This window comes from Tauraco erythrolophus, chromosome 10 (assembly GCF_009769465.1).
Source record: "Tauraco erythrolophus isolate bTauEry1 chromosome 10, bTauEry1.pri, whole genome shotgun sequence".
Lineage (NCBI taxonomy): Eukaryota > Metazoa > Chordata > Aves > Musophagiformes > Musophagidae > Tauraco > Tauraco erythrolophus.
In genome coordinates this window covers 23,844,829-23,869,648 of record NC_141474.1, presented here as the reverse complement: position 1 = coordinate 23,869,648, position 24,820 = coordinate 23,844,829, and the positions used below count along the sequence as shown (strand labels likewise).

Below are 24,820 nucleotides of genomic sequence, written 5' to 3'. Positions count from 1 at the left end.
GAGGTTTGATAGATGAACAACAAACAGGCTGGTAATTGAATCACTGTGAATAGCCAGGGTTCATTTTCTTAAATATTTGAAGTGCTCAAACAATTAGTACAGATTGGAAGGGATTAGATAGAAGGACATGAATTAAAAGTCAAAGCAAAATCTGAAATGAAAGAGAAAGAAATAACCAACTGCCAGGAAAATACCAGTGTCGTAAAGTATGCTAAGCCTTGAAATGATCTTTCAGAAAAAGCATCAGGACGCTCTTGCTTGTGATGGTCAGAATCCCTCCATTGCCTGAGACACTCTTACTCCTGCCTAGGCAGGACAAGAGATCACTTGGACTTCTTGCTTCTTTTCTTTTTTCCCCCTCATGATCGCAGGAATAAAAAAAGACAAATGAGAAGGGAAACAGGGCGCAAAGAAATGCCACAGAAGCAGGCACGGGGAAGGTCCAGCATTCCGACACGTTTATTGCTTATTTTTACAGTGCTTAATGGTGAAGTACCACACATAGACACAAGCAGTTTCAAAGTGACCTCCCACCCTAGAAACCAAATGAGGGGAAGGGGCTCTGTTTCAGTTCTTCATTATTAAAGCTCTGAAGTAAAGAAATTTCAACAAACAGAAGTAACCCAATCTGTGTGTTTCCCTGGTCCAAACTCCCTCCATTTTTATGGTCTCTTCAAAGTCTAGATCAAGTTTCGTGAGAGTTTGCCGGGTGAAGGTTGTTATTTTTGGCTTCCCACACACACCCCCAGACTCAATTTCTTTATCTTTTCTTTTTAAAGTGAAGTTTGAAATTACCATTAATATTTAAAAAAGCATATAGCATATAAATAAAAAGCATAAACTTTTTGTTTAAGTGAAGAATGATTCCAGTAAGCTCAAGCGCATCTTCTAACACTTGCAAAACTTTGAGGGACTGGTTCTTCTCCAGTCAAAGTGAAACTCTGTGATGCTTTCTCCATTATACATCAGTTGAGATTTTAACATCCAAGGTTTTGAGCTGACTGCAGCAGCAGGTGAAAAGATCCACCATCACCCAAGGGGAGCTTTTTTCTGGCTGTTGTTTAGAAGCACCAAATCACCAATCTAACTGCTAAAGCACATTTGAAAATAGCTTTTGAAGGATGAGTTTGAAACGAGGACAGAAGTAGCAGTCCATAGCTTCCATCTCACCAAGTAAATGACCTGCTGGCAGAGTAAAGAAAGCTGGTATAGAAGCATGAGGGAGACCAATGCAAGGGAAGAGCCCCCATATCACACAATTACAAAAGAGGAGCTCTTCACATGCACAAGACAAGTGAATCTACAACTTGCAAAATGCCAGGGCATAATCAAAGTAATCACTGAGGTGACTAAACCAAGCATTCAGAGTATTAAATGACAGAATAAAGAATGACCACATAACCTTCAGCTGGGCCCACTAAATATGCATTAAGATACCATCAATAACATGACCATGCGCTGATCCTCCTGCAGAAGTCTCATTTAATTCAATGCAAACATAGATTCTGCTCAGAGAAAGATTCGGAATTTGTAGTGAATGAGACTCTTGTTTCTAGGACCTGGCCAGCCTCAAAGAACTACTACAATATAAATATTTATTAATACTAAAAGCATGCAACTCTTTGCCAAGTGCAGATGTTAGAAAGCGACTGCAAATCTTGGCATTTGGTGGCATCTAGTAATCCATTGGCTGAGTCACTAATGTGATTGATGGCTTTAAGTTGTTCAGGAACTCCCGGCCCCTCCAAGAACTAAGACCTGTGAATCATATCATATTTTTTGCATAAGTACTTTTCTCTACACAACAAGTCAATGTTGGGTTCTATTCTTCAAGGTCTAAAAATGGTATGTAGCTTTGCTTCTTGGAAAACCTCTTTACCTGTGAGAAACTGATGCAACTACCCTTTTTCTGTACTTTGGGCATATTTTGTTTTGATATTGTTATTTTGGTAATGATGTTATGGTTGGTACAAGCACAACTAAAAAGATAAACTCCTCTTGCAACAGATCTTTATCACTAATCTGGTCCTGAGGAGCCCTAGGTCTTGTTTTGATTAAGGAAACAAACTATGTTGCCTATCAATGTCCTCAGGTTTCCATTCATCCTGCATTTCACTAACAATCCCTACCTAGATACCGTCTTGCTTTTTAAAAAGCTAAAAGACTTTCCAAACAAGAATTAGCCTAAGCACAGGCAGCAGAAAAGAAGCACCGTCCTTATTGATATCCTCCTTTCTGACAAGCTCAGAGGTTGTCATCTGGTCAGAACTGGTCGTTTCCATGAAGCATGCGTATAGTCCCTTTAAAACTGGCCATCCCCTTCCAGGTGAGATCCCTGGCCATACCAGCCTCCCTAATGCTATAGCAAGGCATGCACCAGACATACAGCTCCCACAGAAAGGGCTTATCGAGTACTTCTGACAGAGTTTTCTTTCCAAAGTGAACAAATCTGGTCTTCCCATTTCCATGAACTCAAAGGGAACGAGTGAACAGAAACATTAATTGCTGTAATCACAACAGAATATACTATATCTGAATAACATGCCCCGGTCATCTACAGGGTAGAGGACACTAAAACAGTAATAAACAAAAAAATTAAAGATGCAAAGGCAAACGGACACATTTATTTATACTATTTATTCACGTCAAACACTTTCCATTGCATAAGTTCATTTAAAATGCAAGTCACAGTGCAGATGTACCTTTGTAGAAAGTGTTAGTTCTCCAGGTCATTAGTTTAAATTATATCAACTAACATAGCCAGGAACAGATTTTGAACAAATGAAAGATAAAGGAAAAAAGAGAAAAAACTAATTGTTGCCCCAAGTGCTTCAAGTCGCACAAGACTCTTACATGCTGCCAATTAAGTGAACCTTGTAAAGTTATGATCTGTGGCAAGATTCCATCAGAATGATTATATCACAACAACAGACATAATGAAATTATTTCTGCCAATAAAGTCATCAGTGCAGAACATATTAACCCTTTCAACCCTGAGCAAGTTTTTTTTAACCAGAAAGTGCGTCTACAATGGTACTATCTTGATTAACAGTCACATAAAGCATTTTTAACCACCAAGTTCCACTGAACTCACAGTCTGTACTTAAAAACCTGACCACACATGGTGAACTTGTGAAACAGCAGCAAACTCCTAAAGGCGTCACCCATTTTTCCTTCAAAATTTATTTAGTATGTTTCATGGTATTTTCAGATTTTCTCTGGCTCCCTTGCTTTTGAAAAACAAATCTGAATAATTCAGGCTGGAAGAGAACTCTGCAGGTCATTGGGTCCATTCTCCATCCTCAAAGCAGGGCCAGTTTTACTTCCACAGAAGAAACACACACGAACAAGTAACAAAAAACGCAAACCAAAAAAACCCCAACCTAACCCCAACAAACGACAATTATAGTTAAAAAAAAAAATGATTTCACTTGACTTCTTTGCACCTTAACCTAACCTCATAGTATTTATTTTAATCATGCTGATTTTATTACAATCCTTTCCAGAAGCTAACTTCATGGCTGATCTGCTTTGAAAGCAAACGTACAGTTAGGGTGCTATACAAATATCTTTTTCAAGTAGTCAACAAAATCTTCCTTTAATCAAAAATAGTGGAGAGTGTTTATCATGGAGAGGTTTTAATAAAGAATTTTAGGGTTTTAGAAGCCCTCCAACAGGTAAAAACTTCACTTGGCCTCATACTAAAATATAAGAACAGGCCATGTCTCAGAGAGCTGTAATCAAGGTAGGTAAGTCAGCAAAGAAGAGGAAGAAAGGATGTAACGGAGGCTTGAGGGGAAGAAAGACTCAAAAGGACTTGCTAAAAGTAACAAAGAAAAGAACCGCAAACAGAGAAGGAGGAATAGGAAGAGTAAGACTGAAGCAGTGGTTTAAAGGGCGTGTTCAATAAATCAGACATTACAAAATAAGCAAAAAAAACAAAAATCAGACTACTTGAAAACTTAAAAAAATTTTTTCCCTTACCAACACCAAGGCATTCACTCAAAGGTTACTTACCAACTTCACAATTTTGGACTAATCTCTTTGCTTTGACTTCTACATATAAATTCTATAAATTGAAGATAAACGTATCATCTCATCCCAGTGTTTTAGGGATACATACACTATTGTCTCTAAATCACAAAGATGTCCCAATACAGAAAATTTGATAAAGAAAACTGGTAACTGTGCAACCAGCATGGTTCCAGACAGCATGCAACAAAAACTGGACTGAACACTACATTAAATGAGACCAGAAAAAAACCTTGACCAGCTATTCATGCAGTAAATGCCATCCTTCCTGCACACTGAATGAGATACAGAGCTTTCAGAGAAAAAAAGAAAATAAAATTAAAAAAAAATCCTTTTTTCTCTCATACGTGTTCTTCTACAGTACCTTTTTGCCAGATAAATTACTGTAGTTGAGCTTACGTACTCAGCTTCTTCTGTAAAAGAAACTCCTACCTAGAGACTTTTTCATTTCCTGCAAACAGCAGTTCCCAACACACTTAAGAGGCTTTTATTTCATTATGGAAGCTCTCAAGCTGCTCAGCAAGACTAAACTCAGAACTTCAATGTTATGCCCTATAAGAACAATGAAACTTTCTGAACGCAAAGAATGGATTTTATATTAACACGATACATTGTACAGGAGATGCATCCTCAATTCATTGAAAGCCACTAGATTGCTTCAGTGCCTTTTTGAGTAGCAGAGGCAGAAGGTTTTCAGTAGTCTTTTTGCTTCCAATACCAAAATTTCCACAAGGCTGTTGACCTCAGAGTCGCTACTGACCCCTAGTGTCAAGAAGTTCGGTCTCAATTTGACTGATTTATGGCAAAAAGTGTGATGAGTATCATCTGTCAGCACTTTGTTGCTCTTCTGACATAGCAAACAGTCACTGCCTTGTATTGCAAACTGGAGTGGAAAGAACCTCAAATAGTAGTATCCATTTTTAAAGAAACAAGTGGAAAGGAAATATAAACTTCTAAGCGTCCTAGTAAATTGCAGATTGACATTCCTCCTGTTTTCAAATTTTTAATACATTTTTCCTCATTTTGAAGATTAACAGTAGGATATCTAGAGCAGACTGACAAGTCATGGCTTCAGATGGACATTAATCAGTCATTAAAGGAATTAATGACAGGGAACTGCAATCCGAGCCAGCCAGCCAGCAAAGACCAGTGTAAGGAAAGAAGTCGTTAACTGTCAGGTTGCAGCAGGACTTGGCTGTCGCAGGTAGAAGTGTATAGTCCAGTGAGCCAACCACCCGGGTGACACAGAAGTTGCTTTACAACAGAAATCTGTAACTACACAAACAAAGAAGAGTACTACTGTTCTACTTACAATTTTGAGTCCAGGTTCAGGAGAAAGCCCAGTTTGTCATATTCTGGAAAATAAAAGCAAGGGACATAATATCATAAAAACTGCAAGTGTCTCCTCTGCAAAAGGCACCAAAACCAAAAAGCAGCAAGTCCTCATGGAAGGACAATAATTATTTCTAACTGAAAATAGCTATATCTTAATTTCCAGTTGCTAGCAGCTGTTATCACAGATTATTGTTATTCCAAGATATTCCCAAATTAACACTTCTGAATCTCCAGGAAATAGTAAAGCAAGAGAATGTGTAGGTAATCATTAATTTAGAAATCACTAGAATTAACGAAGAGATCTGTAATCATAAAAGCAAAGCACTACTGAAACCATGCATGCAGTGATATGCAAAGCTTTCCTGCTTGCAGCAGAAATCATTTTGCGAGTAGTTTGTATGACAAACACTCCTCCTCGAACCTGATGTGGCAGAGCTTTGAAATTTTTCTTGATTCCTTGTCTATTCCAACCCACATCTTCGTAATCAAGCAGCCCTACTTCAAGAGAAAGTCACTCATAGTGGCAAAAATGCTTCAAGTTCAGGTGATGCTGTTCAATAACAAACTGCAAAGTCCCAGTTTATGCCACAAACAGGGAACAGCTACAGAAACAAAGTTATCACTCAGAACATCTGTAACTCCTGTATAAAGTAAGCTTTGCATTCAGCATCTTTGAATGTATTGTGATCTTGTAAATCAAATACTCAATACAAAAAATAATATGCTTAGAATGAACACCAGATACACAAGAAAAACTAAAAGGTGTAGTGCCCTCCTTGCGTTGGGTTAAGCTCAGGGGCCTCCTCACACTGAGAACCACTGGGTCTCACTATCATACAATTAAAAAAACAATACAAACAGAGAAGTAAAAGATGACCAGTAAGCTCTGTAAGGATTAAGATGTATTAAAAGAAACAAGAAGAAAAAGGATTCTCATAGCCTTTTAGAAAGAGCTCAGTGGAAATAAGAGAAGTTTGCTTTCCTTATGAAACACCACCAGAAGTTCTGCTGCAGTAGTGTACCCAAGAAGATCACAAGCTTTTCATGCTAACGCTTAACAGCACAACAGGAAAGTCTAAACATGTACCTAAGACAAAATGATTGCACTAGATAGGCCAGTGTAAATTGTGCCATTGATTTCAATCCCAGCAAGATTTAATTCCCGAGCCAAAGGAAGAATTATGTTTGACATAACCCAGGTAACAGAAGTTGCAGAACATGTTTGCACTTGATATTGGCATATACTATTGTTCTCTGCCAGCACCCACGTACTACCCACCATCCCCGTTGTACTTGCTGTTGAAATGCACCTGTGCATCTCTCCTCCACCTTCCACACTGACAGTTGTGTTCCCCCATCTGCTGCTTTCCTCATAACTTCCTCTCAGTTTATTTCTCTTACAAGAAATTATTTCCTGTCCAACCTTACCTCCTCCACATGTAGAATCGTGCATAGGAAAGTATCCATTCTGGGAAAAACAATACGCCTTCAATTTTTATTAACCCTTCCTCCTTCCAAAAACAACATCCACACCGAACAAACAGCAACAGAGATTTTATTTTATTATTTTTCATTTTTAAACATCTACAGCCACTGACAAACCTGTTATCAGCCTTATTCCATTTGAGTTAACGTTCCCTTCTTCCCAACAGGAAATACAAGAGGAAATGCAGTAAGAGATAAATCACCTCATAACTACAACAACATCCTGGGCTTTCTACTAACTCAGCTCTTTATGAGATTTGCAACCAAAGTACCAGAAAACACACACATACTAAACATTAAGTGCCACAGATGACATACCTCCATTGCAATGTTTCGTAAGATTTACCTTCTGTTTGTCACATGCATTTCACCTTCCCTAGGTTTAAAGTGGCTACTTTTGATGTTCATTGATGATTACTAACAGAGTGGTATGGTCATCTTGTAAAATTATATATGCCAACTATTTTGCAACAGGCACTTTCCAAAAAAACTTATGAAGTATAACAAAACAAAATAACATTTCTGTTTTCAAACTAGAAGCACAGGTGTGTTCTTGATTTTCAGTAGAATGTAAGTTATTCTTTCAGGCTGTAACATCAAACCAGAAGCATGTACGCTCCTTCCACTCACTGGCTGGTGAAACATGCAAACTACTGCAGGCAGAGAAACGCTGCCCTCCCCACGGGCCATCTCACACTCACTGGGACTTCTGGAAGTCACAGCATTACTACTGGCTTGGAAATTAATATCACACGCTGTTCCTCCCAAGACAGACACTAGAGGCCTCTAAATTAAAGATTCAAAGTTAGCTTCCTTTTTAGCAAAGATCTGAGTCTTTTTACAGACTCCCAGTTTCATTTAGCTGCATGACTATGAACAGAAGCCAAAAGTCACTGTGTCACACAACAGTGCAGCCCACATACTGGCTGGACACAGTCTAGAGTCACAAAAGACAGATAAAAACCAAAATACCTGGAGAAAGCCAAATTCACAAAGCCCAGCTGCAGGAAAAGGCAATCCTTGACTGGAGTAATGCATTTAATTTAAAACAAAATAAACCACAGTCGCACTAAATCAGAAGACAAGTACAACTGAATCTAACAAACAGTATGGCCAGAGTGTGATGAGTACAGGAGATGGACTGAGCTGATCTCAACAGCTCACTGCTAGAGAAAGGGGCAAGCCCACTCCTACCTTCCCTCCCTCGAAAACACTGGCTGCAAGAGTCTGCCTTGGCACTCATGTAACCTCTCTGTGCCCTAACCTACAGGTTGCTTTCACCTCCCATCACCGTAGATTCAAGCCTTAGTTAACCAGCTGATACACAAAACCATTTCTCCTTTTTTTCATGCAGTGGGATAAAAGAAATCAGAACAAAATCACTATAAAGAACAAGGTAGAAATAATCCAGCATCTCCACCAAGAACTACCTAGGACCAGCTGGTCATGTTAACTGTGGCTTGATGGTGGCCTCTGCCATCATCATCATCATGACCTCCCTTAAAGGGGTCTCTGCACAGAAGCACAATGCAGAGCCACCATTGGGTGTGGTCCTGGAGAACTCACTTCAGATCTAACCAGGCTGGTAGGTCTGATCCAGCTCAGGCCGTGTCTGACCCACTGATCTCCAGACAAGGCATTTATAGGGCTGTGTGGGATAGGATTTTTTATTACTTTTTTTTTTTAAGCCAAAAATGAGTAAAAGTAATAACGAATGAACTTTGCATCTTCCATTAGAAGAACATAATGGAAAAATCTGAACAGGGCTTTATGTTGTCCGCCCATAAGAGACTGAAAGGCCCATGAGGGATAAAAGCAACAGTATTTAAAAAGGGTAAGGCAATCAAACGACCACACACTCACTTGTGCTAGGAAGCTACAGATCTCAGCTGACAACGTGGTACAGGAGTGTATAGAAGCACAGAAATGCACGAACATGGGAAATGAAGCTTCATCATGAAGCCTTAAGAACAAGAGGTCTTCTTAGGTCAGAAATAAAATGCATTTCTACGTTTCCAGGAAGATCAGAATTGAGTAAGAATCTAATAACTGACAACAATTTCATAATAAAGCATGTAATTAGGATTATATGACCAGAAGTACAGCCAAGCATAGTGATTTCTATAAATGATGCAAATCCTGTGCCAAGTTCAATGCTGCCATAAGCATGGAAATTTCTCCCAAATATCCAACAGAAACTCAGCTACCATGCGGCAAGTAAGAAATGCATTGTTTAAAGTCTGTAAACTCCATGAAGACCACCCAAAACATCATAAAGCACAGTGTATAATATCTATCAAGTTTTCAAATTGCATTTTGCATCTGTAGCCAATACAGCTATATATAAGCAAACACGCAAAATTTTCCCCTTATGCTACTAATCAGAAATCAACAATGCAGGAATTAACTTGGATCACTGGTTTTATCCTTCCAAACTACCCGTAAACAATTTAACTGATGACTTTAGTACTATTCTTTTAGCATCTAGCTACTTAGAAGCACAGTACAAATAATTTTGCACACAGAAACAGAGAATTAATCTAAACTTTTTAAAAAGATGGGCTGCATACAGCTCTAGTTCTGTGTTTAACTGGTAATTGCAAGTACAGGAGGGAAGGCAAAACATTCAATTTTAGCTATTTTATTCAAAATGTTTGTGTTTGTCAAAGAAATCAGTATGACACTCAGGAGACAGAAATCCTATTAAGAACAGCTCAGACCACCCTGATACATTTCATCCTGTCCAGCGCAGTTCAGTCTCGGTGGAACTGAGGCTGCGATTGAGCGAAGCCTTCATCACTGTCCACATGCAGATTCTGCATCTGCGGCAAAGGCCAGGTAAAATGACTTACTCTGCAAAGAAAAAGGTCAAAAAACTCACATTCACCTTAGACTAAGAAAACACACATGGACAGTTATAAAAGTTCAGCTGATGTAAAGCAATTCTGCTAGAACTCGAGAGACGAGAAAGAATTAATAAAAAAAAAAGTCATATGCAATGGATCAACTGAAAAGGACAAAAAGGTTTTCTTCCAAGGTTAAAAAATACCACTCAGGATTACTGAGCAACAGTGAAAGTACTGAACAAACAAGGACTTAGAGTTGCATCCTTTCATCAGGATTTTCAACTTTAACCTCTTCAGTGATGGAACTTACTGATGAAAGCACTCTTTTCTGAAGTTATTTAAATAACTGTAAAAAAAAATCGTAAGATTGCAAAGCCAAGTTCAGAAGGGGTAGAGCTGAGGCCACCTGGCCTCTGCAGCCCTGTCCCTGCATGCCCATCTCCTAAAGCCTATGTTCCAGTTTCTTCCTCATCCCCATTTACTCTTTTGCATACAAGTTAAACAGCCTTTTTCTCCAGGTTATCCAAGTAACCCCAGGGAGAAGCTCGAGAGTACTGGCAAGATAAAGCCCAGTCCTTAGTGCCTTTCCTTGCTGTGTAAAAACACACAGAAGGAGCAGAACTGACATCTGTAAAGATAACTGCTTAACCCTTGCAGCCCAGTGCTACAAGCATGCCTCATCAACTTACGTCTGTACAGAATTATCTGTCCGTATGACATTTCAACCATGTGTGTAAAAAAAATGATTCTTCAAGAACTTCTAATGTAGGCTCTTTTACTCCCCAGAAAAAAAGGAAGCCTAAAAGAACTTTCTTGACAATACTACTGCTTCTACATGGAGCACCTGGTCTAGAGAACCAGGACCACAGTAAGAAGCACAGAGAACATTTTGATAATGGATAGTACAATATTTTCTTGTGAGGTGGGTTTTTTTTGCTATTTTATTCTCAGAAAGGACTGAATAACTTACATTTTTGAGAAAACATCATAAACTTGAAACATGATCCTCTTTCCCTTCCTCCTAGAATATTTCAGTCAAAATGGTTAAAATACTGCAATATTCTAAGCAGCAAAAAAAAGAACCATAGAGCAATTCTCAACATCGGCAGCAAAACTTGGAATTTCATTTCTATTAAAAACATTCATAGTCTGTGCAAACCAATCTAAAAATACCAATCCTACTGCACCAAGCTCAATGTCCCTTTTCCAGATAACAGACCTGATGAAAATAACCGTATTTGATGGAAATGGATACACCAAGCACTATCAGCACAACTGAAATACAAACCACTGAGTTCAAAGTGGGGAAGGGGGAAACTGCCTTCAGTCCCAAACGCGTGTATGCCCTGCACGTCTGACACCTGACACCTAAAATCACGAGGATACTACTTATTGTTTCAGGTTTAGCAGCAAAGGGAAGTAATTTCCAGCAATATAGCTTCAAGGTGGTTGGTTCCATCCCCCCCGTAATTTCTGATTGGGGCCCCCAAAGACATCTGGCCCAGCTTTCCAGCTTAAGGAAAGCAATACACCAGAGGGGTCTCCTTCATTAGACACTGCAGCTACGCTCTCATTCCCCAGGCACACAAAGAACAAATAAGCAATCACTTGCTGATAGTGCTGTACAGGTCATCCATCAAGAAGGTCTTCTGCTTGCTTGTCTTACCTCCAAAATAGGTATAGTAAACCAAAAAAGAAGTAATTCTAGCATATTACATTTTAAAAGGCTCTGGTTACCTGGACTATATATTTACAATTATTATTACAGCATGAATTAAAAAATCCTTACAATTTTTTTACTAATAAAAGAACAGTAACCTCCAAGGGTAGAAAAGCAACCGACTGCTTTAAGCTGAATTTATGAAAGACTCCAATAGGAAGATGAAAAATTTCCTCCTGTGAACTGCATATGCCCTTTTTCTTTTCTCAGGGAGCCATCTGTTTAAAACCAGACTGCAATCTTTGCTAAATAAACAGTTGTTTCATTTACCACCCCATATCCACTTGGCTAATGGAGTTAATGCTGCCCTATTGAATCTTCCGACATATTCTTTATTTTAGAAATTGTATCGTATTTCCTAATAAAAGTCAAGAACAATATTAACAAAACAGTAATCTATATTTGCTTTTAGTGACCTACAAGATGCACTGACTTGATGCAGAGAGATGCCACGTGATAGAGAAAAATCCCATTAAAATAGTTCTATTTTGAGGTATTCTTTAAGCCACTTCTTGGCATTTGCACCTCGATTCATTCACAGCTGTATTTTCAATTTGAGGAACAGAACATTAATAAGAAGACAGATGATGATACTGAACATGTTGGCAATGTCATGTAAGGACTATGCAACCGATACATGACAGCCACTGGCAAAGATTCAAGCAGCTCCCACAGTCTACAGCTCAAACAAATAAAGAATTAAGTAGAACTTCATTAATCAAAAACAAAAAAGGAAAAGCATTTTTGCAGAATAAAACCACTAAAACCAGCAGAAAAAAACCCACATAATCTTTCCCATTTATTTTCTAAATGCAGAATAAGTCCACTTCTCCTTTCCCAGCACTACCACACAGCATTAAGACACAGAGTCAGAAATGCAATTTGAGGAAAAAAAAAACAGACAAAAAAAACAACACACTAAAACCACATCAGCTCCAAGTGTAAATTAAAATTGTTTTTCTCAAAACAAGAACATCTACCAGAACCTCACAAATTCTACTAACATAATATCTAAATTAATTACCACTAACCTAGAAAACTGGGAAAGGTCAGAGTTTGGAATTGTAGCCACCTATACTACTAGATTCTCATTGAGAAAGCCAAAGAACAGTAAGTGATCTTCAGCAAGTCACCAATGTTTTTCTGTCACGTTAGGAATCTGTCACTCTTTGACCAATTTGATACCTGACGATTTTAGTTGTATTCCTATTCCTGGCCTCCATCCATACCACTCTCCATCCAAAATACAGAAAAGTAGTCACCAAATTCACTTCAGAGTTATATTTAGGAGCACAGACACAGAGTTCTTATCAGACTTCACAAGATGGTTATCTGAGCATCTTCAGCAGCTGAGGGAAACAGAGAAAGTTTCCTTCATAGATCTTGCAGCTTCTCCCAAAATGGTTAAGGACTTTAGCACAAGGAATTACTAACAGCACACTCCTAAATAAGCATGGATCTTAACTCTCAGATGGTTACTCCACCATCATTGTGAACTCAGCACCTGGACGCATGATCTTGCATGTGGGCTTTCACAAGCACGTAAGCCGCAGCAGATATGCTACTCAATCACATTTTAAAAGCTCCATTTTCTTTGCATTAACTCAAGACAAGCTTTTGATAAGAGTTAAGAACTAAATTGAAACGAAAAAAACAGCAACAATGTTAAAATATTCAAACAGTTTGAGCAGGACCTAGATAACGCTTGGTTGCTTGAGAAGATATATTAGAACTCTTGCATTTTGAGGCTGCAGTGAGAACAACTGCTATACAACCAGTGGCCAGCACTGCAATCAAACATGTCTAACAACAGTGTAAGCCTACAGCCATGAGGTATTTAGAACCTCAATACCCTATCCTAAAGGGGCTTGGAGAAAAAAAAATTAACTTGCTTGATCTTAGACCCAGGAGGTAGAAAAAAAGTCTTGAACAAAAATAGGAGGGGTATAAATCTGACTTTCAAGGTCCAGCGCTTGATTTGCTATCAACAAAGTAAAACAAAGCAACTGGAGAGGGAAGGAAAGAAAAAAAGTGTACTAGCTGTGTATGGCAAGCAAATGAAATCTAGGTCTCCTCCAACACCATGTCCTGCGCAATGTTTCTCGAGTTCAGAGCATGACACTCTCCTTTCTGAAATGGTTTCAGCTGAAACACTGGCCTAGGCATCACATCAAACAATTACCTTTGCTGCTCAAATTTTATCTTTCAAGGGAAGAGGCAGTCATGAAGAGAATCGCAAGAACATCTGGACTCGTGAAGGCTAGACCACAGCGTGAACTTGAGACAGTTCAATCTCACTCCAAGAGATTTGATTCTCATGTTCTCTAGGCTAATAAACTGTTTGTGAAGCAGGACTTCAGATGATATTCTGAACACTCAGTTCAGAAAGTTTATCCAGAATAACCTGGAGAGTGTCATTAATCTGAGATGCGTAACGACAGATTTCCGGCTCCCTGAAAACTGAAATTTGCATGTGGGACAAAGAGTTGAGGGGAAAACGAAGGTAAGGACAAACAGCCAATTCAAATAAAACACAGAAGCTGCAAGACATTGCCCTTCACATACCACGATTAACAATTACAAAAAAGCTGTTTACCATGCAAACATAAGTCAATGAGTACTAGTTTTAAGCAGCATGAAATCTTAACAGGGAGACTATTATTCACAGCTGTTTAATTCTGACTAATAAAAAGGTATATATATACTTATGTTTCAAAGTATGTAACTTCAGTCCCTTCTTACCCCAACCTGAAACATCACCTACTAGGAATGGTTGGGCCTGGAGCTGCCATTGTTTCTTTGGGTTCTTTCTGGGTTCTGTCTTTTCCTGGGTCTGCAGCAAGGTGAGATGGGATGGACAGCGGAAGCACAATAGCCACAGTTTTTCTCTCTCTCCTTCCTGTTCAACAAGGAAAGCTATCCCTCAGTTGGATAGACATCACACATCTTGACATCTTACAACATGTATCAGTTCAGAGCAAGTTAAAGTTTGCAGCGCAGTGAAAGCAAAGTACTAAATATGAACGCAATAAACATACAGCTCTCTCGGACATTTCTGAGCCTCCCTTCTTAAACATATGACTTTTCTTCTTATTTCTTCAATGAAGAAATTCAATCTTGTTGTAGTGGAAGAGTTTAAAAAAGATCAAATTTTACTGTCTTACTGCTAACCAATCCAAGCTTGAGTGGCAATATACGAGCAGAACAAAGATGAGTGCTTTTGGAACAGACTGAGACAGTCCGTTGGCTTACATTAGCTTGTCTCCCAGCCTCCATATTAATGCAACTCCCAAAGACACGGAGCAGCTGAACTATTTTTCATAACTAAGTTTACCACCCTATTGGTAGTATCATAACACATCATTTACGATTAACTCCACAGATACCCTGCACTGGAAGCTATCCACAGGGTTAACTGTTTTCAGATCAGTTAGAAGCCAAAACAGTACTAGGAAAAAAAAAATTCCTTAGGTAACATTTCAAAATTTTACTTCAGGACAAATTCTCATCTTAGCTGTACCAACATCAATCCAGCATAACTCCACTGTAGATATGCTGATTCAGACATACTCAGCTGTAATCAAAATATTTCCCTGAATTTTATTCACAGATTTCATATTTCAAATCTATGCAACTTGCCCTCTACTTTTGCAGACCAAACACACCACCACCCAATACAGAAGGAGGTAGGCAACAACACACTTCATGAACAGAGATTACTTAATAGAAAGGAGTTAACAGAGGGTGTCTTCCTCCCATAAACACCACCCCATATTCACTCCGCACTCAGCACCCAAGACATAACTCCCACATCAGACCATGCACCCACAACAGATCCATTTCCAGATACAAGTTTTAGAAAAGATGCAAGGAGAGCGGAAAGCATTTGAGGTGTTGTAAACAAAACAAGTTACTACCACTAGCTTGGGGGTTAGTAAATCGGAAATCCGTGTTCAAGCTTTGCTGTTAGTGTCAGGCAGCAGGCTCTCTTTCAAACTGTGCAGGCAGAAGACAGGTGCTATGTTGGAAGGCAGCGTGTTCCCCCATCAACCTAAGAGGAAAGGCTAGTAAGCAAGATAAAATACAAAACCTTCACTTGGATTATGTTTTCTTTTCTGCAAGACAGTAAATACCCCCATCTTTTATATGTTAAGGGGTTTTAAGAGTAATTCTTGGCCTTTCCCTTACACTTCATATATCATTATGCATACACTGCAAACCGACTTTTGTCAAGTATTGTGCTGACTACGGTGTGCCTTGGCTATAGCTTGCCTATTAAACATAGCCAAACGGATAGTTACTGGTTTTATGATGTGCCCTCAACACAAAAGAATTTTTGATTTCTGGTTCAATTTAATTGAAGGTCATGCTCAGGTTCCAAAGGAAATTAGATTGGGCAGGATTTGCCTTGGGGTTTGATAATGCTGGTCAGTCCCCAACCAAAAAAAAAAGTTTCCAGTCCTATTTGTTCAGCTACAACTCTTTCACCTTCTCCTTCCTGGAAGCATTACTGATGTCTTTCCCCAAATAACTCAACTGTTTATTTAACTGAGAAACTCTTAGCAGCATGGAATAGTTTTTCTTCAGCTGGGTGACATCATCTTAATGCCTTTCACATGAGAAAAGAAGCACAAACCGCATCACTAACGCATGTAATGTGTCCAGGTCATCTGCCTTGCTGGGTAACGGAAAGGGTCCCACATTTAATCCTCATGTCACACTAAGACCCTCAGTACTTCCACTACACTTAGGAAAGGACCTGTTTACCCACTTTGGCTACATGGTTGATTCCCACAAAAGTCTGTCTCAGTGACCTGCCTCCCAACATGGCTACCATGTCCAATTAAGTAGAAACCTTGTCATGAGGTGGGAGATAGAGAAGAAGTCAATGTGGTACCTGAGCCTATTGTATGTCCAACGGAGTCAAAGGAAAGAACCACTGAATCTGTAACACAAGAGTACAAGTTCATTTTCCCCTTTTTCTTAGCACCGTTTCTTGCTGTAACGTTTTCTTGTTATTTTACTTCAGTAACTCCTTGTGCTCCCTTCCGCCGGGAAGCAGAACAACTTCACCAGCCAGACAAAACGACAGGCATCTAGCAAGGGCAGAGTGCTGAAGTATGCAACAAATCATGATGTCATTATCCAATGAAGTAGCTACAATTTATTGAAAATAATTTCATTTTATGCTTAATAAGCTTGGTCGACCTTACCAAAACTGAATCATAATATGCTTTTGACTGCTAGAATGGAGAGCTTTTTCTTTGACCAAATGTATCATTAACATTTCGTCCCCACTTAGGGGACTCACCTGTCATGATCAGCTCTTCCCTGACACTGCTAAGCCAAGTATTTTGTGCTCGTTTCAGTTCTCAACCACGTTTTCCACATCTTTACTCACACTAGTGGCTTCCCAGCCGAATGCATTTCAATTTATCAATATCCTTCACCTTTATACTATATGCGGCACGTGCCAAGTATCAAGAAAATATAATCTCTCTACTTGATACTCTTATTTTGCCACCTGGGGATCACAACAGTGCTTTTATCCATGATCACAGTGACAACTCTTGCTCACCAGTTAATGCCCGATACTTTTAGTCACTGTTTCCTATGATGGGGCACACTTTGCTTCAATTGTGATTTACAGTTCCTAACTTTTATACATGCAACTTGACGTTTGGCCACATAGAAATCCTTATTGCCTGCTTGCACTTAGCAGCTAACTCCACAATCCGGACCCCTTTATTAGTCATTCATTCTCCCCATATAATACTCTCCCAGCCTAGAACCTGTTTGCAAAATTTATCAGTCATAATTTGATATCCTGCTCCAAGCAGAGCTGCAATATGGTACCATGGTCAATGGTGGCTTTTTTTTCCCAGCTTTATTCTCACTGGAGACAAATCAACACTTCTTTTGGTAGTAAGCCTCCTGGTTTGCCATCCATTTTGATGCCAATCTCAACTGAAGCAGAAACTCTACTGACTTCTACTACACCACCAGTGAAGCAGAATTGGGCTCTGAATTTGAAGACAGCTTGTCAACAGGTAAAACACAGCAAAGAACAACCACTATGATAGAATTAATAATTTTATGGAATGAGATGCCTTAAATTGCCTCTACTACGCACAGCAATAGTAGAACTGCCTTTTGTCTTCAGCTAAGCGAATAGATTGAATTCCTTAAAGTTTCTCTTTGTAACTTAGGCCTTGGATGCGATGAACTGATCACACATCCTTTGCAGCAGCCTCGGTGCAAGCTCTTAGAGCAAGGCAAAAAGCCCAAGTACAAGCAGATTTCATGTGTCGAAGAGAGGTTAAGCTCCCACTGCGTCACCTTACATTTGGGCAGGCTACAATCACAGACTTTGACAGTTACCACATTTCAGCTGACAATAACTTGACATAGGACCGAGCCCTTGGCTCTTCTATACTGTACATCATCCTCGTGCTTATTTTCCAGTTCTTACAAATTCAATAAGAAAGTGCTAATTTTCAAAATAAACACAGTAAAACTGTTCATTGAACTGGATTTAAAACAATTTTTAAAAAGCAGGTCTGTGCTGTCCCACATCCAACACTATGGTAGTAACACACACCAAAAAAAAAAGATACATATTACTAGTCTCAAAACTTATTCCAATAAAAATAAAAATCCATCTGGAATTAACAACTGTATTTCCTCTTTTGGGAATAAAATTCAGACATCTTTATGTTACCCTAAATAGCAAGAAGCTTAATTCATTTTAACTGCGTTAAATTCATCTGCCATCAATTAATTCTGAAGTACCTCTGTGGAGTTCTACTTTTACAAAACTGTTGAGATTTTTATCAACATAAAGTATTGCTTTGCAGTTAATGCCAAATTGAAATGTTGTTCATTTTCCTGCAATATATTTTGCATTCAAACACTGTGCATGAAATTTTAGGACTTATCTAAGAATGGCTGAAAAGCACTGCAAGCACCAAATTAATATCATTATTGCAGCCCACAAAAATAGTATAATGTTTCCATTCCCTTAACTGAGAACATTGTCTTCCTCCTATAAACAAAAAAATTACAGGCAGAGTAAGCATGTGAACTCCTTTTTCCAATCCAGTCCTCCATGTGACTATTAGTTTCACAGTTTCAACATCAAATTCACGGTGAATAACCTGTGTTATAGTCAATTCCCCCTCTGCCCCCACAAGTAATTTCACAAACCATGGATCTTTATTAAAATAAACACTGTGTTTATTTCTGGCATTAAAACTTCAAAAGGGAAGAAGCTAGAAACTTGAGAAAGGCTGAGAAGATAATCTTGGGTCACCTTTCTTCCATCCAGACAGCTATCCGCATTCAGCCAAACTCAGAGCTACAGGTTTTGTCAGAAATTGACAGAGATAAGCATTTCTTTGAGGCAAGCCAGATTTATTTGCAAATACACCGAGTCCCGCTTCCACAAACATGACAAGAAAGTTTCTTTGCTTCTAGCTTTAAAACTCTTCCAGTCATCGTTCAGTTCAAAATCCTCCCAGCTTTCTAGAGTATTTTTCCAGAGACAAAGCGGCTGCTCAGTCTGTGCCCAGGGCCTTCTCCGAAGCCCCTGAGCCCCCCCTATCTTTCAAAGGCAATCTACAAAGGCTCCATCCTTCAAAACTTAATAAGGCACAATGTAAAACATAACCACTTACATGTGCCCTTGCTTTAGGTGCCAAGAAGTGTTTATGTCTAAAGGAGCAGGCTCTAACCTTTCAGCTACCTACTTCCATAAAGCAGCTTTAAGAGTTTTTTTCTCCTGCCTTAACCGAAGAGCAGCCTTTATGCCCAAATCATGAAATCTAACACCAAATAACTTGCCAACATGCACAGCTTAAGGCTGCACACACTACAATGCCAGCCTTTTACATCTGTTTTCATGTTAGCTACAATCATTTTTTTCAGTGGCTACAGCAGTTTAAAAAAGAAAAAAAGGAAAAAAAAAAAACCAACAAGATACAGCAAAATCCAAATGCAGTTCTGGATCTGATCCAATCCATCAGAAGCAGAAAAGACAGCAGAAACACTCACTTATTTGGAAGGCACCCGGTGCCAGGAATAACAACAGCTGAGATCTCACCAGCCAGACAGCAAAGTTGCTCTGGGTCGCTTTGTGTCAACTTTGGGTCAAAGTTGCACTGAGACCTATGCTCTGGTTCACTTTCCCCTCCCACCCTCCATCCAGCTATAGCATCAAAAATTGGACCCACACGTGAAGGTGCTCCATCATCCCCCAAAAAATAGCGCTGTGCAGGTCTACCTGAACGTGCTCCGCCACGGCCCTTTTGGAATGTGGAGGAGTGTCGTATCAGATCCCTCTTCCAGGAGCGCTCCCGCTACAGAACAGGCACAAGGATTCCCCTTGGCTCAGGAATGAGGAGCTCCAAGACACTGTGCAGAAAGACTCAGTGCTGCTCTGGGAACAAATTTAAACTCTGTTTCAACAACGCTCCATACTGGACGTAGAGCTGAACTTGCCTTTGAAGGAACACAACTGGATTTGCACAGTTCTGTCCTGAAGTAAAAAAAATCCTGCAAATCTGAGACGGCTCCATTTGTTGCTGCACCTACACCACAGTTCAGATAAGCCACCCAGGTATGAGGACTGATTGCATTTCAAGGCAACTGATGCACCTCTGATGTTGCTAACCTCTTATCTCTTCACACACGCACATCCCTTTCTGCTCCAGTGTCCCCCATCATAGGCCTCCTGCAAATCCTTTCTCCTGTTTGTTCTGTTAACCATGAGCTTCCTCAGGGCCTGGATAACTGCACCATGTTCCCCTGTCCCTGTTTGTCACAGGCAAACTAAACTACTCATCTTGCTGCATATATTGTGCACCTTAGGTCTGGGCATTCGTGGACACCAGATAACTATTCAACTGCTATTCCTTACAGATTGTCATATCTTTCCCACTACTCTAGTCTCTGACCAGTTAAGTCTGCAATGTAAGAAAAATCAGTGAAGGTTTGTGTCTTCATAAAGGAGAGATGATCCTGACCAACAAACCGCAGCTTTGTAGGAGACAGAGAGAAACAGGGCCATGTTAGAAAACACCTTAAGTATCACAGTCCAAGAAAGAGATATGGACACCACAGGATAAACATTTAGTAACGTGTTTGAATACTACACTTGAGAGAAGCGTAGAAACAGCTCTTAAAGTCTGATTGTGTCAAGTTCCCGAAATCATGTAAGAGCAAATACACGGACCAACTTCCAATGCAAATGCTGTCCTCGCTTTGATTTCATCATAGATGAAAACGCAATATACAAACTGAAAACAAGCAGTGGCAACACAGAATGAGAACAGCAAACATAATCCGCATTTAATTAAGAACTCTGTACAACCTGTGGGTTTACCTAAGTGCTGTTTCAGAATTTCAGTTAAGACTTTTACAGTAAGTCTCTCTGAGACGCCACTAAATATTTTGCTTTTTACTGATTCTGTCAGCAAGGATTTGCAGATATTTGTCTCATCTGATTGGAAACCAAAGAAGCTGAATCAACAACTTCTCTTACTCTTTTTTTTTTCATAAAAACAAAACCAGACTTTAGTAATAAACCAACTTCCCTAGGAAAAAAAAAAAAAAAATCAGTAAAAAAATGATTGTGTGCTGTTTGGAAGTGGTCCTGAGAAACCACAAACCATCAGTCTCACAGGAATTATAAGAGTTTAATAATAAAGGCTTAACACAGCCTCGATACCACATACCATTACAGTAATACACTCCACAGGCCAAGCCAAACAGGGAATACATAATACATTGCAACATAAGGCGAATAACAGAATTAGAAGTCCATCCAGAAAGAAAAGGGTCTGTCATTCAGCTATCTCCCTTTTCAGCTAAGTACTGAAAAGGACAGGATCAAACACCCCAACTGCCATCAAAATTTATTGTCTATTTGAGATCAATATTCTCTAATATGACATATATCAGAGATGGTACACTTACTGCACAAAACTTTTCATAACTCAGTGACACAAAGGCCAGTAATAACAAAAACTATCCTTACGTTTCATCTAGTCAGAAAACAAAACTCATAAAAGCAGCGCCACTCTCAGAAAACACTCTACTGTTGCAACTCATTTGGCAAGAAGATGTGTCTCAGAACATCCCCTGCCCTAAAGAAAAAATATTTGGAAAAAAACCCACTCTTATTGTGACTACACAACATTCAGGGTAATTCTTAGATCCAAAGAATTTGAGGGAGCAAAATCATTTCAGTTCCATTTCACAGAGATCTCAGGTAGATACCTAAAGCATCAACATCCTTCCTCAGATTTCGTAAAACACAAGAACAACTTGATCTCCAAAACAATGGAGACAAAATTTTCAGATTCAGATAATAAAATACCATGCCACAAATACTAGCCATCTTTAGCTAAGAAGCAGAAAAGGCAACATTACAGTCCCACTGTGAAGATCAGCATCTTTTGTCGATGAAATGAGCAGCCTTTCTATTTTTCTATACAAACAAGAACAGGTATGCAACAGGAACGCTCTTTAAACACCACACTAACATACTGCGGTCCTTTTACTTGAACTGGATCTCTGCAGGATTCTCCATTCACCCAGACAAAGCTGAAACATTCCTACCTGAGCAGTGAAATACTAAATTCAGCTACAGACAAGAGATCAAATCAAGTTTTGCCATTGAAAACAGGAGCACAACCAAACTATGAGTATCTGAAAACTAAGAATTAAATTAGAAACAGCAACAGTATATTCCCAGTAACAATCACACCTCTGTAATATAAGCACTAAAAAGCTAAGTGGAAGTCATCAAGCAGACACAGAAAAAACATTTTATTAAAACTGGAAGCTGAATCACTGGAGTGGCTGTGGTCACACTCGACCGAGAATGTTTTCCTTCAGTCTCATGCACTCAATGGATTCATTACACTAATTCATGTGACGGTTTCCTACATCTCTGTCACAAGAGAGAAATTAACCTTCTCCAGCTTTTTGTTAATACACCTCTGTAATATACAGGTGCCACTTAATTTTCTTCTCTCATACTCATTAAGTAAAATACAAAGTAGCGGTTCCTCAGCCAAACTTAGCCTGACTTGCTCTGCTCTAATTCACATCTAAAGAGCAGCCTCTGCACCTGAATGCTCATCTGCTTCTTCCAAACATATCAATCAGTCAGTTTAATAAAAATTATTAGATAGATTTAATATGAAGACCCATCTAATTGGACCAACTGATCAGTCTAATAAATCAAGAAAGCCTAGAAAAGTGCCCAAAGGTCCTAATTAAAATCAGGCATCACAATGCTAACTGCTACACAAAGAGAAAAAGAAATCGTGTCCAGCACGTGACTATTAAACACAAGGAGGAACACCTCAAAATCCTCTAATTAAGAACAGATAAATTTAGAGACAAGAATATAAGCAAGTATTCATACATAAAGTGGTAACTTTTGTAATTCATATGATTTTTTTTTTTCCGAACACATCAAGCGTATTCCTCTAATTTCCAAAATATAAGAGAAAGATATTTTACAAATTATTTTCTTGTTGTTACATTATCGTATTATTCCTTGCCTGCACTTACAAGTAATTTTGCAGGGCATCCTTCACTTTCTAATGCTTTGTTTTACTCACTGAAGACAGATTTAGTGAAGGACTAAGTAGTTTATTCAGTCTAATGATAAATCCCATCCTACTAATTTATTAAGTATCCTACTTTTGCATTAACGTTGTGTTCCCCTCCACTGCTTAGTATATTCTGCTTTATTGAACTCTTTCTTCCACAGTACAACTGATTTTCCTTCTTCTCCATCTTCTGCTGAACACCATGAGACGGCTCTGTGTTAAGAGCACTGGTCACTATAAGAACATCTTCTGTACCATGGCCTCAAGGATGCTCCAAGTGACTCATATTCTTCATTCAAAACTCAAGGCACTAATTTTGACACCTCCTGTGCACCACTTCACATAGCGTCAGTGAAGGTCAAAGGAAACATATATATAAGACCACTCTTACTAGTAATCTCAGCTCCTATATACTCAGTGAAAAGCAATCAGTAGTGTTACCATCCTTAGACACCAAGAGAAGTTACAATCTCAAGTGTATTGTTCAAGCAGTGTTATTCTAACATTTTCAATATCTAAGAGGAGGAATATATAAAGGCGACACACACACAACACAGGCACACTTCCTAATCACAGATGTGCAAGCTTACAGCAGTAAATACGGGGACTGCAAGTTTTGGCAAACAAACCATACCAAGAGCTCCAGTCCAGTTCTGTCTGCAACTGACAGGAGTCCCAGGTTCAAAGTTCAAACCTATTTCCTTTATGAAAAGGGAAAAGTCACTCTGCAACAGGACACATCGTCAGCAACAGGAAATATCTGATTGTAAAGAACACTTCCAATAAACTCTAGATTTTCTACTTTAATAAATTGTCTTAAAACAAGGCTGCACTACAGTGTTTCTGTTGCACTAAACTTGAATGCTTGTCCCATGTGCCACCTGGCTGTATTTGTATCGGTATGGAGATGTGTAACAGGCTGGTGCTTCTTTCACATAACATACCAGTGGGGGAAGATTCACCCTCATTTGAGAGCACATATCGTTGTGAAGTATCGTAAGAATGGAAAAATTTCATTCTGATCTAAATATTAATTCACTTATGCACTGTTCAAAGTTGAAAAGTTTCTGCATTGTTGCTCTAGCCAGCATCCCTTTAAATCCTACGCCCATTTATATAGTACTAACTTTTGAAGCATAAAGTACTAGAGGAGGCCCCACAGGTTCTCTCTCTGTTTCTGTGGCTGACCCAACAACAGAGTCTCTTTATTGACAGATGACTTCACAGTCAAGCTTTGAGTTGAACCCACATTCCTTGGCCATCCACTCTGCCCGGGCATCAGGTCCCTTTTTGCTTCAGCCTGGAGCCAACCAGTTTCCACACCAAGAAACTGGACACGGCGTGACGAGGCTCACGTGCAAGCTCTGCCCCAGGGAGTGCAGGCACGAGCGGTGCAGAACTCGTCTCTGCAAACTCGGGCCAAACTTCAGCACAGCCAGTATGGGTAATCTTGCTATAACATGTGCAACCCTGAACTAGTCCTTTGATTGAATTGTTTCTCCTCTGTAAAACCAAACAATCTTCTTTTTTTTCCAAAGACGCTTGGAAAAAAAGGCTTGAGAGCTAAGAATAGATCCAGCTAACTATTATCACTTGTCTCAATAACTTTATGTGGCATCTACTGGTTATATTGTAGACTGCAAGTAATTCTCTATCAGCGCTCAATTTCCTGTCACTTAATTGAAACTACAATTCTCTTAGTGATAACAGAACTTGAAAGATGTAGTAATATTTCTTTAATGAATTTCTATGAATTTCATGGAGCCTAACCAACTTTT

The 24,820-nt window shown here is 39.2% G+C and overlaps 1 protein-coding gene across 1 annotated transcript in view; it reads right to left on the bottom strand.

The window, feature by feature from the left end:
• Nucleotides 1-24,820, bottom strand: part of ST3GAL3 (ST3 beta-galactoside alpha-2,3-sialyltransferase 3) — a 184,252-nt gene that overhangs the window by 128,310 nt on the left and 31,122 nt on the right. Inside the window, 3 exon segments of the mRNA XM_086617229.1 lie at nt 5,345-5,387; nt 14,183-14,317; nt 16,316-16,363. Coding sequence (XP_086473355.1) covers nt 5,345-5,387; nt 14,183-14,317; nt 16,316-16,363 — 226 coding nt within the window.